The sequence below is a fragment of the Aphelocoma coerulescens genome, unplaced genomic scaffold (assembly GCF_041296385.1).
Source record: "Aphelocoma coerulescens isolate FSJ_1873_10779 unplaced genomic scaffold, UR_Acoe_1.0 HiC_scaffold_468, whole genome shotgun sequence".
NCBI classification, from domain to species: domain Eukaryota; kingdom Metazoa; phylum Chordata; class Aves; order Passeriformes; family Corvidae; genus Aphelocoma; species Aphelocoma coerulescens.
Genome location: NW_027183813.1, coordinates 28,030 through 42,241, shown reverse-complemented (window position 1 = coordinate 42,241; position 14,212 = coordinate 28,030). Strand labels below are relative to the sequence as shown.

Here is a 14,212-nt window from a genome sequence, read left to right as displayed (position 1 = left end):
GTCCCCCCCCACGGGGGGGGGGGGGGGGGGGTCACGCACCGGCAGCCGGGGGGGGGGCGGGGGGGGCCCTGCGCAGCCGCTCCTGCAGCCGCGGCCCCGCCCCCCCCGGCGCCCCAAAATCGCGCACGAGCCGCCGGGTCCGGTCCCGGTCCGGGGGGGCCACCAGGGCCTCCAGGGCCACCAGGAGCCGCCCCAAGGTCGCCCCCAGAGCGGGCAGGGGGGGGCGGCCCCCCCCGGGCACCCCCTGCGGTGGGGGAGGGGAGGAGTGAGGGGGGGGAGAGGGGAGAGACCCCCCGGGAATTAACGGGATCAACCCCCCCCCCCCCCCCCGTAATTAAGGGGAGTTTGCTGTAATTAAGGGGATGTTGGTAATTAATGGGATGCTTGTAATTAATGGGAGCCCCCCATAATTAACGGGATGCCGGCAATTAACGGGATACCGGCAATTAACGGGACACCGGTAATTAATGGGACCCCCCCTCCCCCCCGGTAATTAACGGGACACCTGCAATTAACGGGATACCGGCAATTAATGGGACCCTCCCCCGATAATTAAGGGGATGCCGGCAATTAACGGGATACCAGCAATTAATGGGACCCTCCCCCGATAATTAAGGGGATGCCGGCAATTAACGGGATGCCGGCAATTAATGGGATACCAGCAATTAATGGGACCCCCCCCTCCCGCCCCCCGATAATTAACGGGACACGGGCAATTAACGGGACACCGGCAATTAACAGGATAGCAGCAATTAGTGGGACCCCCCTCCCCGATAATTAACGGGATACCGGCAATTAACGGGATGCCGACAATTAACGAGACACCGGCAATTAACGGGATAGCAGCAATTAGTGGGACCCCCCCCCCCCCGATAATTAACGGGACACCGGGAATTAACGGGATACCGGCAATTAACGGGACACTGGCAATTAACAGGATAGCAGCAATTAGTGGGACCCCCCTCCCCGATAATTAACGGGACACCGGCAATTAACGGGATGCCGGCAATTAATGGGATACCAGCAATTAATGGGACCCCCCCTCCCCCCCGGTAATTAACGGGACACCGGCAATTAACGAGACATCGGCAATTAACGGGATACCAGCAATTAATGGGCCCCCCCCCCGATAATTAACGGGACACCGGCAATTAATGGGATACCGGCAATTAATGGGACCCCCCCCCATAATTAACGGGACGCCGGCAATTAACGGGACGCCGGCAATTAACGAGATACCAGCAATTAATGGGATACCGGCAATTAATGGGATGCCCCCCGTAATTAACGGGATACCGGCAATTAACGGGACACCGGCAATTAATGGGACCACCGGCAATTACGGGGAGCCCCCCGTAATTAACGGGATACCGGCAATTAACGGGACCACCCCCCCTCCACAATTAACGGGAGTCCCCTGTAATTAACAGGATACCGGCAATTAATGGGAGCCCCTCCGCAATTAAGGGGAGTTCCCCGTTAATTAACAGGATACAAGCAGTTAACGGGAATCCCCCGTAATTAACGGGACGCCGGCAATTAACGGGATACCGCCAATTAACGGGAGCCCCCGTAATTAACGGGATACCAGCAATTAACGGGAGTCTCTCCGCAATTAACAAGAGTTCCCTATAATTAACGGGATACTGCCAATTAACGGGAATCCCCTGTAATTAACGGGATCCCGGCAATTAACAGGACCACCCCCCTCCACAATTAACGGGAGCCCCCCGTAATTAACGGGATGCCACCAATTAACGGGAGCCCCCTGTAATTAATGGGAGACCGGCAATTAATGGGAATCCCTCCGCAATTAACGGGACCCCCCACAATTAACGGCAGCCCACCAATTAACGGGATACCGGCAATTAACAGGACCCCCCTCCGCAATTAACGGGAGCCCCCCGTAATTAACAGGGTACCGACAATTAAGGGGATACTGGCAATTAATGGAAAATCCCTGTAATTAACGGGATACCGGCAATTAACGGGATATCGGCAATTAATGGGAGACCCCTGCAATTAACAGGATACCGGTAATTAATGGGACCCCCCCCCCCCTCCACAATTAATGGGAGTGCCCCGTAATTAACGGCGTACCAACAATTAATGGGACCCCCCCCATAATTACCTGGATACCAACAATTAATGGAACCCCCTCCCCGTAATTAACGGGACCCCCCACAATTAACGGCAGCCCCCGTAATTAACGGGATACCGGCAATTAACAGGACCCCCCCCAAATTATCGGGACCCCACCCCAATTAACGGGATACCGGCAATTAACGGGACCCCTCCCCGCAATTAACGGGACCCCTCCCCAATTAACGGGGCCCCTCCCCAATTAACGGGAACCCCCCCAAAGCACTCGCGACCCCTCCCCAATTAAGGGGACCCCTCCCCAATTAACGGGACCCTCCCCAATTAACGCGAACCCCCCCCAAATCACTCGAGACCCCTCCCCAATTAACGGGAACCCCCCAAATCACTCGCGACCCCTCCCCAATTAAAGGGACCCCTCCCAATCAACGGAACCCCCCCAAAATCACTCGCGACCCCTCCCCAATTAACGGGAACCCCCAAATCATTCGCGACCCCTCCCCAATTAACGGGAACCCCCCCAAATCACTCGTGACCCCCTCCCCAATTAACGGGACCCTCCCCAATTAACGGGACCCCTCCCCAATTAACGGGAACCCCCCCAAATCACTCGCGACCCCTCCCCAATTAACGGGACCCTCCCCAATTAACGGGACCCCTCCCCAATTAACGGAACCGCCCCAATCAATCGGGACCCCTCCCCAATTAACGGGACCCTCCCCAATTAACGGGAATCCCCAAAATCACTCGCGACCCCTCCCCAATTAACGGGACCCTCCCCAATTAACGGGACCCTCCCCAATTAACGCTGACCCCCCCCAAATCAGTCGCGACCCCTCCCCCAATTAACGGGACCCCTCCCCAATTAACGCGAACCCCCCAAAATCACTCACGACCCCTCCCCAATTAACGGGAACCCCCCCAAATCACTCGCGACCCCTCCCCAATCACTCGCGACCACTCCTCAATTAACGGGACCCCTCCCCAATTAACGCTGACCCCCCCAATCACTCGCGACCCCTCCCCAATCAACGGGAATCCCCAAAATCACTCGCGACCCCTCCCCAATCAACGGGACCCTCCCCAATTAACGCGGTCCCCCCCAATCAATCGGGACCCCTCCCCAATTAACGGGAACCCCCCCAAATCACTCGCGACCCCTCCCCAATTAAGGGGACCCCTCCACAATTAACGGGACCCTCCCCAATTAACGCGAACCCCCCCAAATCACTCGCGACCCCTCCCCAATTAAAGGGACCCCTCCCAATCAACGGAACCCCCCCAAAATCACTCGCGACCCCCTCCCCAATTAACGGGAACCCCCAAATCATTCGCGACCCCTCCCCAATTAAGGGAACCCTCCCCAATTAAAGGAACCCCTCCCCAATTAACGCGGTCCCCCCCAATCAATCGGGACCCCTCCCCAATTAACGGAACCCTCCCCAATTAACGGGAACCCCCAAATCATTCGCGACCCCTCCCCAATTAACGGGACCCCTCCCCAATTAACGGGAACCCCCCCAAATCACTCGCGACCCCTCCCCAATTAACGGGACCCTCCCCAATTAACGGAACCCTCCCCAATTAACGGGAACCCCCCCTAATCACTCGCGACCCCTCCCCAATTAAAGGGACCCCTCCCCAATCAACGGGACCCTCCCCAATTAACGCTGACCCCCCCAAATCAGTCGCGACCCCTCCCCCAATTAACGGGACCCTCCTCAATTAACGGGACCCTCCCCAATTAACGGGAACCACCCAAATCACTCACGACCCCTCCCCAATTAACGGGAACCCCCCCAAATCACTCGCGACCCCTCCCCAATTAAGGGGACCCCTCCCCAATTAACGGGACCCCTCCCCAATTAACGCTGACCCCCCCCAAATCACTCGCGACCCCTCCCCAATCACTCGCGACCACTCCTCAATTAACGGGACCCCTCCCCAATTAACGCTGACCCCCCCAATCACTCGCGACCCCTCCCCAATTAACGGGACCCCTCCCCAATTAACGCGAACCCCCCCAAATCACTCGCGACCCCTCCCCAATTAACGGGAACCCCCCCAAATCACTCGCGACCCCTCCCCAATTAACGGGACCCTCCCCAATTAACGGGACCCCTCCCCAATTAACGGAACCCCCCCAAATCACTCGCGACCCCTCCCCAATTAACGGGAACCCCCCCAAATCACTCGCGACCCCTCCCCAATTAAGGGGACCCTCCCCAATTAACGGGACCCCTCCCCAATTAACGCGAACCCCCAAAATCACTCGCGACCCCTCCCCAATTAACGGGAACCCCCCCAAATCACTCGCGACCCCTCCCCAATCACTCGCGACCACTCCTCAATTAACGGGACCCTCCCCAATTAACGCTGACCCCCCCAATCACTCGCGACCCCTCCCCAATCAACGGGACCCTCCCCAATTAACGCGGTCCCCCCCAATCAATCGGGACCCCTCCCCAATTAACGGAACCCCCCCCAAATCACTCGCGACCCCTCCCCAATTAACGGGACCCTCCCCAATTAACGGGACCCCTCCCCAATTAACGGAACCCCCCCAAATCACTCGCGACCCCTCCCCAATTAACGGGACCCTCCCCAATTAACGGGACCCCTCCCCAATTAACAGGAACCCCCCCAAATCACTCGCGACCCCTCCCCAATTAAGGGGACCCCTCCCCAATCAACGGGACCCTCCCCAATCAACGGGACCCCTCCCCAATTAACGGAACCCCCCCAAATCACTCGCGACCCCTCCCCAGTTAACGGGACCCCTCCACAATTAACGAGACCCTCTCCAATTAAAGGGACCCTCCCCAATTAACGGGAACCCCCCCAAATCACTCGCGACCCCTCCCCAATTAACGGGACCCCTCCCCAATTAACGGGACCCCTCCCCAATTAACGCGAACCCCCCCAAATCACTCGCGACCCCTCCCCAATCAACGGGACCCTCCAAATCACTCGCGACCCCTCCCCAATTAACGGGAACCCCCCCAAATCACTCGCGACCCCTCCCCAATTAAGGGGACCCCTCCCCAATTAACGGGACCCCTCCCCAATTAACGGAACCCCCCCAAATCACTCGCGACCCCTCCCTAATCAACGGGACCCCTCCCCAATTAACAGGACCCCCCCCCCCCAAAACAATCCCCCCCCCCCTCCACGTGTCCCCCCCGGCCCCTCCCCCCCCCGCGCGCGGACGTGCGGCCCCGCACGAGCGCCGCCCCTCCCCCCCCCCCCCGAGGGTTCCCCCCAGCCCCTCCCCCACCCCGGGACCACCCCCCAAAAGGGTCCCGGCCTCACCTCGGGGGGGTCCGCGGCCGGGGGGGGTTTCCGGCGCCCCCAGCCCCACAGCGAGCGCCCCATGGCTGCCCCTCCCCCCACCCCCGAGCGGCCCCTCCCCCCTCGGGGGCGTGCTGGTGGGGGGGGAGGGGGGGAAGCCGCGCCCCGCCCCCATTTCCAAATTGGGGTGGGGGGAGGGGCGAGAGGGGATTCCCCGCCCCCAGCCCCTCCCCCACAGCCCAGCCGGGACCGCCCCTCCCCCATTATCGCGATAGATAAAAGGGGGGGGGGAGGGGGAGGGGCCCAATCCAACACGGGGTGGGGGAGGGGTTTGAAGCGGGGAGGGGTCACCGGAGCCGGAAGTGACGTCGGAGTGGGGGGAGGGGAGCCGGGAGGTAAACACGACCCCGGGGGGGATGGGGGGGGAGGGGGAAGAGGGGGTGGGGGGGGGGGGGGGGTCTTTGGGGCAGTGTGGGGGTGGGGCGGGGGTCGCGCTGACCCCTCCCCTCCCCCCCTCCCCCCCCCCGTGTCCCCTCAGATGCTCCCGGCGCGGTCCGAGCGGCGCGGGGGGGGCTCGGGGGGGGCTCTGCTGCCCCCTCCCCCTCCTTGTGCTGCCGCTGCTGATTTTGGGGGGGGTCCCGGGGGTCGCGGGGGTCGCGGGGGGTCCCGTTCCGGCCCGTGGTCATCGTGCACGGACTCTTCGATAGCCCCAGCGACTTCCGCCACCTGCGCGCCTTCATCAACGAGGTGGGCACCCCCCCAAAAACCCCCCCAAAAACCTCCCCGGGGACCCCCAAAAACATCCCCGCGTCTTCGGGACCCCCTAAAACCCCCAAACCCCCCAAAACCTCTCCGTCATCTTCGGGACCCCCCAAAAATCCCCCAAACCCCCCCCCGGGATCCCCCAAAAACCGCCCGGGACCCCCCAAAACCTCCCCCGTCATCCTCGGGATCCCCTAAAATCCCTCGGGACCCCCAAAAAACCCCCGGGACCCCCGAAACCTTCCCGTCATCTTCGGGATCCCCAAAAATCCCCCGGGACCCCCCAAAACCTCCCCGTCATCTTTGGGATCCCCTAAAAACCCCCCGGGAACCCCCAAAACCCCCCGGGACCACCCCAAAACATCCCCGTCATCCTTGGGATCCCCAAAAATCCCTCTGGACCCCCAAAACCCCCCGGGACCCCCCAAAAACCCCCCCAAAACCTCCCCGGGGACCCCCCCAAAACCTCCCCGTCATCTTCGGGACCCCCAAAACCGCCCGGGACCCCCCAAAAAACCGCCCGGGACCCCCCAGGGACCCCCTAAAACCTCCCCGTCATCCTTGGGATCCCCTAAAATTCCCCCGGGACCCCCTAAACTGCCCGGGACCCCCCAAAAACCCCCCCAAAACCTCCCCGGGGACCCCCAAAAACATCCCCGTCGTCTTCGGGACCCCCTAAAACCCCCGGGACCCCCCAAAACCTCTCCGTCATCCTCGGGATCCCCCAAAAACTGCCGGGACCCCCCAAAACCCTCCTCGTCATCTTCGAGACCCCCCAAAAAACCCCCCCAAAACCTCCCCGGGGATCCCCAAAAACCTCCTCGTCATCTTCGGGACCCCCTAAAACCCCCAACCCCCCCAAAACCTCCCCGGGGATCCCCAAAAACCTCCCCGTCATCGTCCGGACCCCCTAAAACCCCCAACCCCCCCAAAACCTCCCCGGGGACCCCCAAAAACCTCCTCGTCATCTTCGGGACCCCCTAAAACCCCCAAACCCCCCCAAAACCTCTCCGTCATCCTTGGGACCCCCCAAAAACCCCCCAAACTCCCCCCGGGATCCCCCAAAACCTCCCCGGGGACCCCCAAAAACCTCCTCGTCATGTTCGGGACCCCCTAAAACCCCCAAACCCCCCAAAACCTCTCCATCATCCTTGGGATCCCCTAAAATTCCCCGGGACCCCCTAAACCGCCCGGGACCCCCCCAAAAACCCCCCCAAAACCTCCCCGAGACCCCCCAAAAACATCCCCGTCATCTTCGGGACCCCCTAAAACCCCCGGGACCCCCCAAAACCTCTCCGTCACCCTCGGGACCCCCCAAAAATCCCCCAAACCCCCCCCCCGGGATCCCCCAAAAACCGCCCGGGACCCCCCAAAACTTCCCCGTCATCCTCGGGATCCCCTAAAATCCCTCGGGACCCCCAAAAACCCCCCGGGACCCCCGAAACCTCCCCGTCATCTTCGGGATCCCCCAAAAATCCCCCGGGACCACCCCAAAACATCCCCGTCATCCTTGGGATCCCCAAAAATCCCTCTGGTCCCCCCAAAACCGCTCGGGACCCCCAAAAACCCCCCCAAAACCTCCCCGGGGACCCCCCAAAACCTCCCCGTCATCTTCGGGACCCCCAAAACTGCCCGGGACCCCCCAAAACCCTCCTGTTATCCCCAGCCCCCCCCCGAGCCCGTTTTTGGGGGTTCCTGAGCCCCCTTTGACCCCCCCAGAGCCACCGGCGACCCCCAAATCCCCCCCAAATCCCCCTGGATGCCCCAAATCCCCCCCAAATCCCCCCAAAATCCCCCTGGGTGCCCCTAAATCCCCCCAAAATCCCCCCAAAATCCCCTGGGTACCCCCAAATTCCCCCAAATCCCCCTCAAATCCCCCCCAAATCCCCCTGGGTGCCCCCAAATCCCCCAAATCCCCCCAAAATCCCCTGGGTACCCCCAAATCCCCCTCAAATCCCCCCAAATTCCCCCCAGATCCCCCCAAAATCCCCCTGGGTGCCCCCAAATCCCCAAAATCCCCCCAAAATCCCCCTGGGTACCCCCAAATCCCCAAAATCCCCCCAAAATCCCCCCATATCCCCCTCAAACCCCCCCCAAAATCCCCCCAAATCCTCCCAAAATCCCCCCAAAGTTCCCCTGGGTGCCCCCAAAATCCCCCTAAAATCCCCTGGGTGCCCCCAAATCCCCCTCAAACCCCCCCCAAATCCTCCCCGCGACCCCAAACCCTTCCCGGGGGGGGGTTTCCCGCAGCCCCCAGCCCGTTTTTGGGGGTCCCTGAGCCCCCTCTCGGACCCCCCCAGTCCCACTGGGGACCCCCAAATCCCCCTGGATGCCCCCAAATCCCCCCAAAGTCCCCCTGGGTGCCCCCAAATCCCCCCAAATCCTCCCCAAATTCCCCCAAAATCCCCCTGGGTGCCCTCAAATCCCCCCAAAGTTCCCCTGGGTGCCCCTAAATCTCCCAAATTCCCCCCAGATCCCCCCAAAATCCCCCTGGGTACCCCCAAATCCCCAAAATCCCCCCAAAATCCCCCCATATCCCCCTCAAACCCCCCCCAAAATCCCCCCAAATCCCCCCAAATCCCCCCATACCCCCCAAATCCCCCCTCAAACCCCCCCCCAAATCCTCCCCGCGACCCCAAACCCTTCCCGGGGGGGGGGGGTTTCCCGCAGCCCCCAGCCCGTTTTTGGGGGTCCCTGAGCCCCCTCTCGGCCCCCCCCAGTCCCACCCGGGCACGGAGGTGACGGTGCTGGACCTGTTCGACCGGGGCGCGTCGCTGCGGCCGCTGTGGCTGCAGGTGGCCGGGTTCCGCCGGGCGCTCGCCCCCATCATGGCCAACGCCGCCCGCGGGGTGCACCTGCTGGGCTACAGCCAGGGTGGGTGCTGGCCGGGGGGCTCGGGACCCCCGGGGGGGGGCCGTGGGAGGGGGGGCCCGGGTGGTTTTGGGGTCGTGGGAGGGGGGCCCGAGTGTCCCCCGAGTCTTGGAATGAAGGTCCTGGGTTTATGGGGAGGGGTCCTGAGTGGTTTTGGGGCCGTGGGAGGGGGTCTCGGGTGGTTTTGGGGCCGTGGGAGGGGGTCTCGGGTGGTTTTGGGGCCGTGGGAGGGGGTCCTGAGTGGTTTTGGGGCCGTGGGAGGGGGTCCCGGGGGTCGTGGGAGGGGGGCCCGGGTGGTTTTGGGGCCGTGGGAGGGGGTCCCAGGGGTCGTGGGAGGGGGGACCTGGGTGGTTTTGGGGCTGTGGGAGGGGGTCCCGGGGGTCGTGGGAGGGGGGCCCGGGTGGTTTTGGGCTGTGGGAGGGGGCCTGAGTTTATGGGGAGGGGTCCTGGGGTGGTGGGTGGGGGGCTCGAGACCCCCTGGGGGCCGTGGGAGGGGGGCCTGAGTGGTTTTGGGGCCGTGGGAGGGGGTCTCGGGTGGTTTTGGGGTCGTGGGAGGGGGTCTCGGGTGGTTTTGGGGCTGTGGGCGGGGGGCCTGAGTGGTTTTGGGGCCGTGGGAGGGGTCTCGGGTGGTTTTGGGGCTGTGGGCGGGGGGCCTGAGTGGTTTTGGGGCCGTGGGAGGGGGTCCTGAGTGGTTTTGGGGCCGTGGGAGGGGGTCCCGGGGGTCGTGGGAGGGGGGCCTGAGTGGTTTTGGGGCCGTGGGAGGGGGTCCTGAGTGGTTTTGGGGTCATGGGAGGGGGTCTCGGGTGGTTTTGGGGTCGTGGGAGGGGGTCCCGGGGGTCGTGGGAGGGGGTCCTGAGTGGTTTTGGGGTCGTGGGAGGGGGGCCCGGGTGGTTTTGGGGCCGTGGGAGGGGGTTCCGGGGGTCGTGGGAGGGGGTTCCGGGTGGTTTTGGGGCCGTGGGATGGGGTCCCGAGTGTCCCCCGAGTCTTGGAATGAAGGTCCTGGGTTTATGGGGAGGGGTCCTGAGTGGTTTTGGGGCCGTGGGAGGGGGTCTCGGGTGGTTTGGGGGCCGTGGGAGGGGGTCCTGAGTGGTTTTGGGGCCGTGGGAGGGGGTCCTGGGTGGTTTTGGGGTTGTGGGAGGGGGTCTCGGGTGGTTTTGGGGTCGTGGGAGGGGGGCCCGGGTGGTTTTGGGGTCGTGGGAGGGGGTCTCGAGTGGTTTTGGGGTCGTGGGAGGGGGTCCTGAGTGGTTTTGGGGCCGTGGGAGGGGGTCCTGAGTGCTCCCTAAGTCTTGGAATGAAGGTCCTGGGTTTATGGGGAGGGGTCCTGAGTGGTTTTGGGGTCGTGGGAGGGGGTCCTGAGTGGTTTTGGGGTCGTGGGAGGGTCGGGTTGTCCGGGGGTCGTGGGAGGGGGACCTGGGTGATTTTGGGGTCGTGGGAGGGGGTCTCGGGTGGTTTTGGGGTCGTGGGAGGGGTCCTGAGTTTATGAGGAGGGGTCCTGGGATGGTGGGCGGAGGGCTCGGGACCCCCGGGGGGCTGTGGGAGGGGGGCCTGGGTGGTTTTGGGGCCGTGGGAGGGGGTCCCGGGGGTCGTGGGAGGGGGGCCCGGGTGGTTTTGGGGCTGTGGGAGGGGGTCCTGGGTGGTTTTGGGGCCGTGGGAGGGGGGCCTGGGTGGTTTTGGGGCCGTGGGAGGGGGTCCTGAGTTTATGAGGAGGGGTCCTGGGATGGTGGGCGGGGGGCTCGGGACCCCCGGGGGGCTGTGGGAGGGGGGCCTGGGTGGTTTTGGGGCTGTGGGAGGGGGTCCCGGGTGCCCCCTAAGTCTTGGAATGAAGGTCCTGGGTTTATGGGTGGGGGTCCCGGGGGTCCTGAGTTTATGGGGAGGGGTCCCGAGTGGTTTTGGGGTCGTGGGTGGGGGTCCTGAGTGGTTTTGGGGTCGTGGGTGGGGGTCCCGGGTGGTTTTGGGGCTGTGGGAGGGGGTCCTGAGTTTATGGGGAGGGGTCCCGTGGTGGTGGGAGGGGGTCCCGAACCTCCTGGATCTGTGGGGGGGGTGGGGGGGGGTGTCAGGTGCTTTTAGGGCACCCCCCGAGCCCCCTCCCCAATTCCAGGGGGGATCCCATTTAGGGGTGGGGGAGGGGCTCCTTATAAAGCCTGGTGGAAATTGGGGGGTGGGGGGGGGGGGGGGACGACGTTCCTGGGGGCTCTGGGGGGTGTCGGGACCCCTCCCCTGAGCCCCCTCCCCAATTCCAGGGGGTCTCATCTGCCGGGCCCTGCTGGCCACGACCCCCGACCACAACGTGCAGAGCTTCATCTCGCTGGCGGCGCCGCAGATGGGGCAGTACGGGGGTGAGGGGGGGTCCGGGGGGTCCTGGGGGGTCCTGGGAGGGGTTGGGGAGGATTTGGGGGGGTCCCAGGGGGATTTGGGGAGGATTTGAGGGGTCCCGGGGGGGATTTGGGGAGGATTCGGGGGGTCCTGGAGGGTCCTGGGGGGATTTGGGGAGGATTTGGGGGGGTCCCAGGGGGAATTTGGGGAGGATTTGGGGGGTCCTGGAGGGTCCTGGGGGGATTTGGGGAGGATTTGGGGGGGTCCCAGGGGGAATTTGGGGAGGATTTGGGGGGTCCTGGGGGGGTTTGGGAGGGGTTGGGGAGGATTTGGGGGGTCCTGGAGGGTCCTGGGGGGATTTGGGGAGGATTTGGGGGGGTCCCGGGGGGGTTTGGGGGGTCCCAGGGGGAATTTGGGGAGGATTTGGGGGGTCCTGGGGGGGTTTGGGGGGGGGTGGGGAGGATTTGAGGGGGTCCTGGAGGGTCCTGGGGGGGTTTGGGGAGGATTCGGGGGGTCCTGGGGGGATTTGGGGGGTCCCAGGGGGAATTTGGGGAGGATTTGAGGGGGTCCTGGGGGGGTCCTGGGGGGGTTTGGGGAGGATTTGGGGGGTCCTGGGGGGGTTTGGGGGGTCCTGGAGGGTCCCTATGGGGGTCCTGGGGGGATTTGGGGAGGATTTGGGGGGTCTCGGGGGGTCCTGGAGGGTCCTGGGGGGGTTTGGGGAGGATTTGGGGGGGTCCCAGGGGGAATTTGGGGAGGATTTGGGGGGTCCTGGGGGGGTTTGGGGGGGGTTGGGGAGGATTTGAGGGGGTCCTGGAGGGTCCTGGGGGGGTTTGGGGAGGATTTGGGGGGGTCCTGGGGGGGATTTGGGGGGTCCCAGGGGGAATTTGGGGAGGATTTGGGGGGGTCCTGGGGGGGATTTGGGGGGTCCCAGGGGGAATTTGGGGAGGATTTGGGGGGGTCCTGGGGGGGTTTGGGGAGGATTTGGGGGGTCCCGGGGGGTCCTGGAGGGTCCTGGGGGGGTTTGGGGGGTCCCAGGGGGATTTGGGGAGGATTTGGGGGGTCCTGGGGGGGGTTGGGGAGGATTTGGGGGGGTCCCGGGGGGGTTTGGGGGGTCCCAGGGGGAATTTGGGGAGGATTCGGGGGGTCCCGGGGGGATTTGGGGGGGGTTGGGGGTTTTTTGGTTTTTTTTTGGGGGGGTTTATTGGGGTTTTTTTGGGTTTTTTTGCGGTTTTTTTTTGCATTTTTTGGGGTTTTTTTTTTGTTGTTTTTTTTTGGGGCTGTTTTGGGGTTTTTTAGGAGGCTTTTTTTGGGTTTTTTGAGGAGATTTTTTGGTTTTTTTGGGTTTTTTTGGGGGGTTTCTTTTGGTTTTATTTTGGGGTTTTTAGGGGTTGTTTTTGGGTTTTTTTGGTGTATTTTGGTGGTTTTTTGGTGGTTTTTTTTGGGGTTTTTTTGGCGTTTTTTCGGTTTTTTTTCCCTTTTTTTCGAGGGAGGTTTTCCGGCAGCACCGGGGGGTTCCGGGTGGGATTTCGGGATTCCCGAGGAGGCTGAGCGAGGTTTGGGGAGGGGTCCCCGGCTGATTTTGGGGGGGGGGTCCCGGCTCTTTTGGGGGCAGACACCGATTACCTGAAGTGGCTTTTCCCCCGGCACATGAAATCCAACCTCTACCGCCTGTGCTACACCCCCCTGGGCCAGGGCGTCTCCATCTGCAACTACTGGAACGGTCCGACCCCAAAAACCCCCAAAACCCCCAAAAAAACAACTCTGGCACCCCTAAAAACCCCTAACTGGAACGGTCCGACCCCAAAAACCCCCAAAACCCCCAAAAAAACAACTCTGGCACCCCTAAAAACCCCTAAAACCAACCCTGGGACCCCTAAAAATCCCCAAAAAACAACCTGGGACCCCTAAAAATCCCTAAAACCAACCCTGGCACCCCTAAAAACCCCCAAAAAACAACCTGGGACCCCTAAAAACCCCCAAAAACACCCTGGGACCCCTAAAAACCCCCAAAAAACAACCGTGGGACCCCTAAAAACCCCTAAAACAACCCTGGGACCCCTAAAAACCCCCAAAAAACAACCCTGGGACCCCTAAAAACCCCCAAAAAAACAACCCTGGGACCCCTAAAACCAACCCTGGGACCCCTAAAAACCCCCTAAAACCAATCCTGGCACCCCTAAAAACCCCTAAAAACCAACCCTGGGACCCACAAAACCCCCCAAAACCAACCCTAGGACCCCCCAAAAACCAACCTGAGACCTCCAAAAACCCCTAAAAACCCCCAAAAAACAACCCCTGGGACCCCTAAAAACCCCTAAAACCAACCCTGGGACCCCTAAAAAACCCCCAAAAACCAATCCTGGCACCCCTAAAAACCCCTAAAACCAACCCTGGGACCCCAAAAAACAACCCTGGGACCTCCAAAAACCCCTAAACCCCCCCAAAAAACAACCCTGGGACCCCTAAAAACCCCTAAAACCAACCCTGGAACCCCTAAAAACCCCCAAAAACCAACCCTGGCACCCCTAAAAATCCCTAAAACCAACCCTGGAACCCCTAAAAATCCCTAAAACCAACCCTGGGACCCACAAAACCCCTAAAAACCCCCAAAAAACAACCTGGGTCCCCTAAAAATCCCTAAAAAACCCCAAAAAACCAACCCTGGGACCCCTAAAAATCCCTAAAAACCCCTAAAACCAAATCTGGGACCCACAAAACCCCCCAAAACCAACCCTGGGACCCCTAAAAACCCCTAAAACCAACCCTGGGACCCCTAAAACCCCCCAAAAAACAACCCTGGGACCCCTAAAAACCCCTAAAACCAACGCTGAGACCCCTAAAAACCCCCAAAAAACAATCCTGGCACCCCTAAAAA

At 62.2% G+C, this 14,212-nt stretch overlaps 2 protein-coding genes across 2 annotated transcripts in view; one reads left to right on the top strand and one right to left on the bottom strand.

Moving 5' to 3' along the window:
* Positions 1–31: 31 nt before the first annotated feature.
* On the bottom strand, positions 32–5,482 carry LOC138101786 (carnitine O-acetyltransferase-like). Its single transcript, XM_068999572.1, has 2 exons — positions 5,413–5,482; positions 32–244 (listed from the first exon to the last, which is right to left on the bottom strand). Exons 1-2 carry the CDS (start codon positions 5,473–5,475, stop codon positions 32–34), a joined length of 276 nt encoding a protein of 91 aa, XP_068855673.1. The 5' UTR covers positions 5,476–5,482.
* A 560-nt stretch (positions 5,483–6,042) lies between these two features.
* LOC138101785 (lysosomal thioesterase PPT2-like) overlaps positions 6,043–14,212 on the top strand; it is a gene marked incomplete at its 5' end in the record, with an annotated part of 12,511 nt that continues 4,341 nt past the window's right edge. Inside the window, 4 exons of the mRNA XM_068999570.1 lie at positions 6,043–6,138; positions 8,874–9,027; positions 11,265–11,360; positions 12,950–13,057. Of these exons, the coding sequence (XP_068855671.1) occupies positions 6,043–6,138; positions 8,874–9,027; positions 11,265–11,360; positions 12,950–13,057 (454 nt within the window). The remainder of the gene's footprint in view (positions 6,139–8,873; positions 9,028–11,264; positions 11,361–12,949; positions 13,058–14,212) is intronic.

What these genes read in the sequence shown, in the direction of transcription:
- LOC138101786 (XM_068999572.1), bottom strand. Translation starts at nt 5,475, where the DNA reads ATGGGGCGCTCGCTGTGGGGCTGGGGGCGCCGGAAACCCCCCCCGGCC. An exon ending in CGGCCGCGGACCCCCCCGAG is followed by an intron (nt 245 to 5,412) that starts GTGAGGCCGGGA and finishes CCCCCACCGCAG; the next exon opens with GGGGTGCCCGGGGGGGGCCG.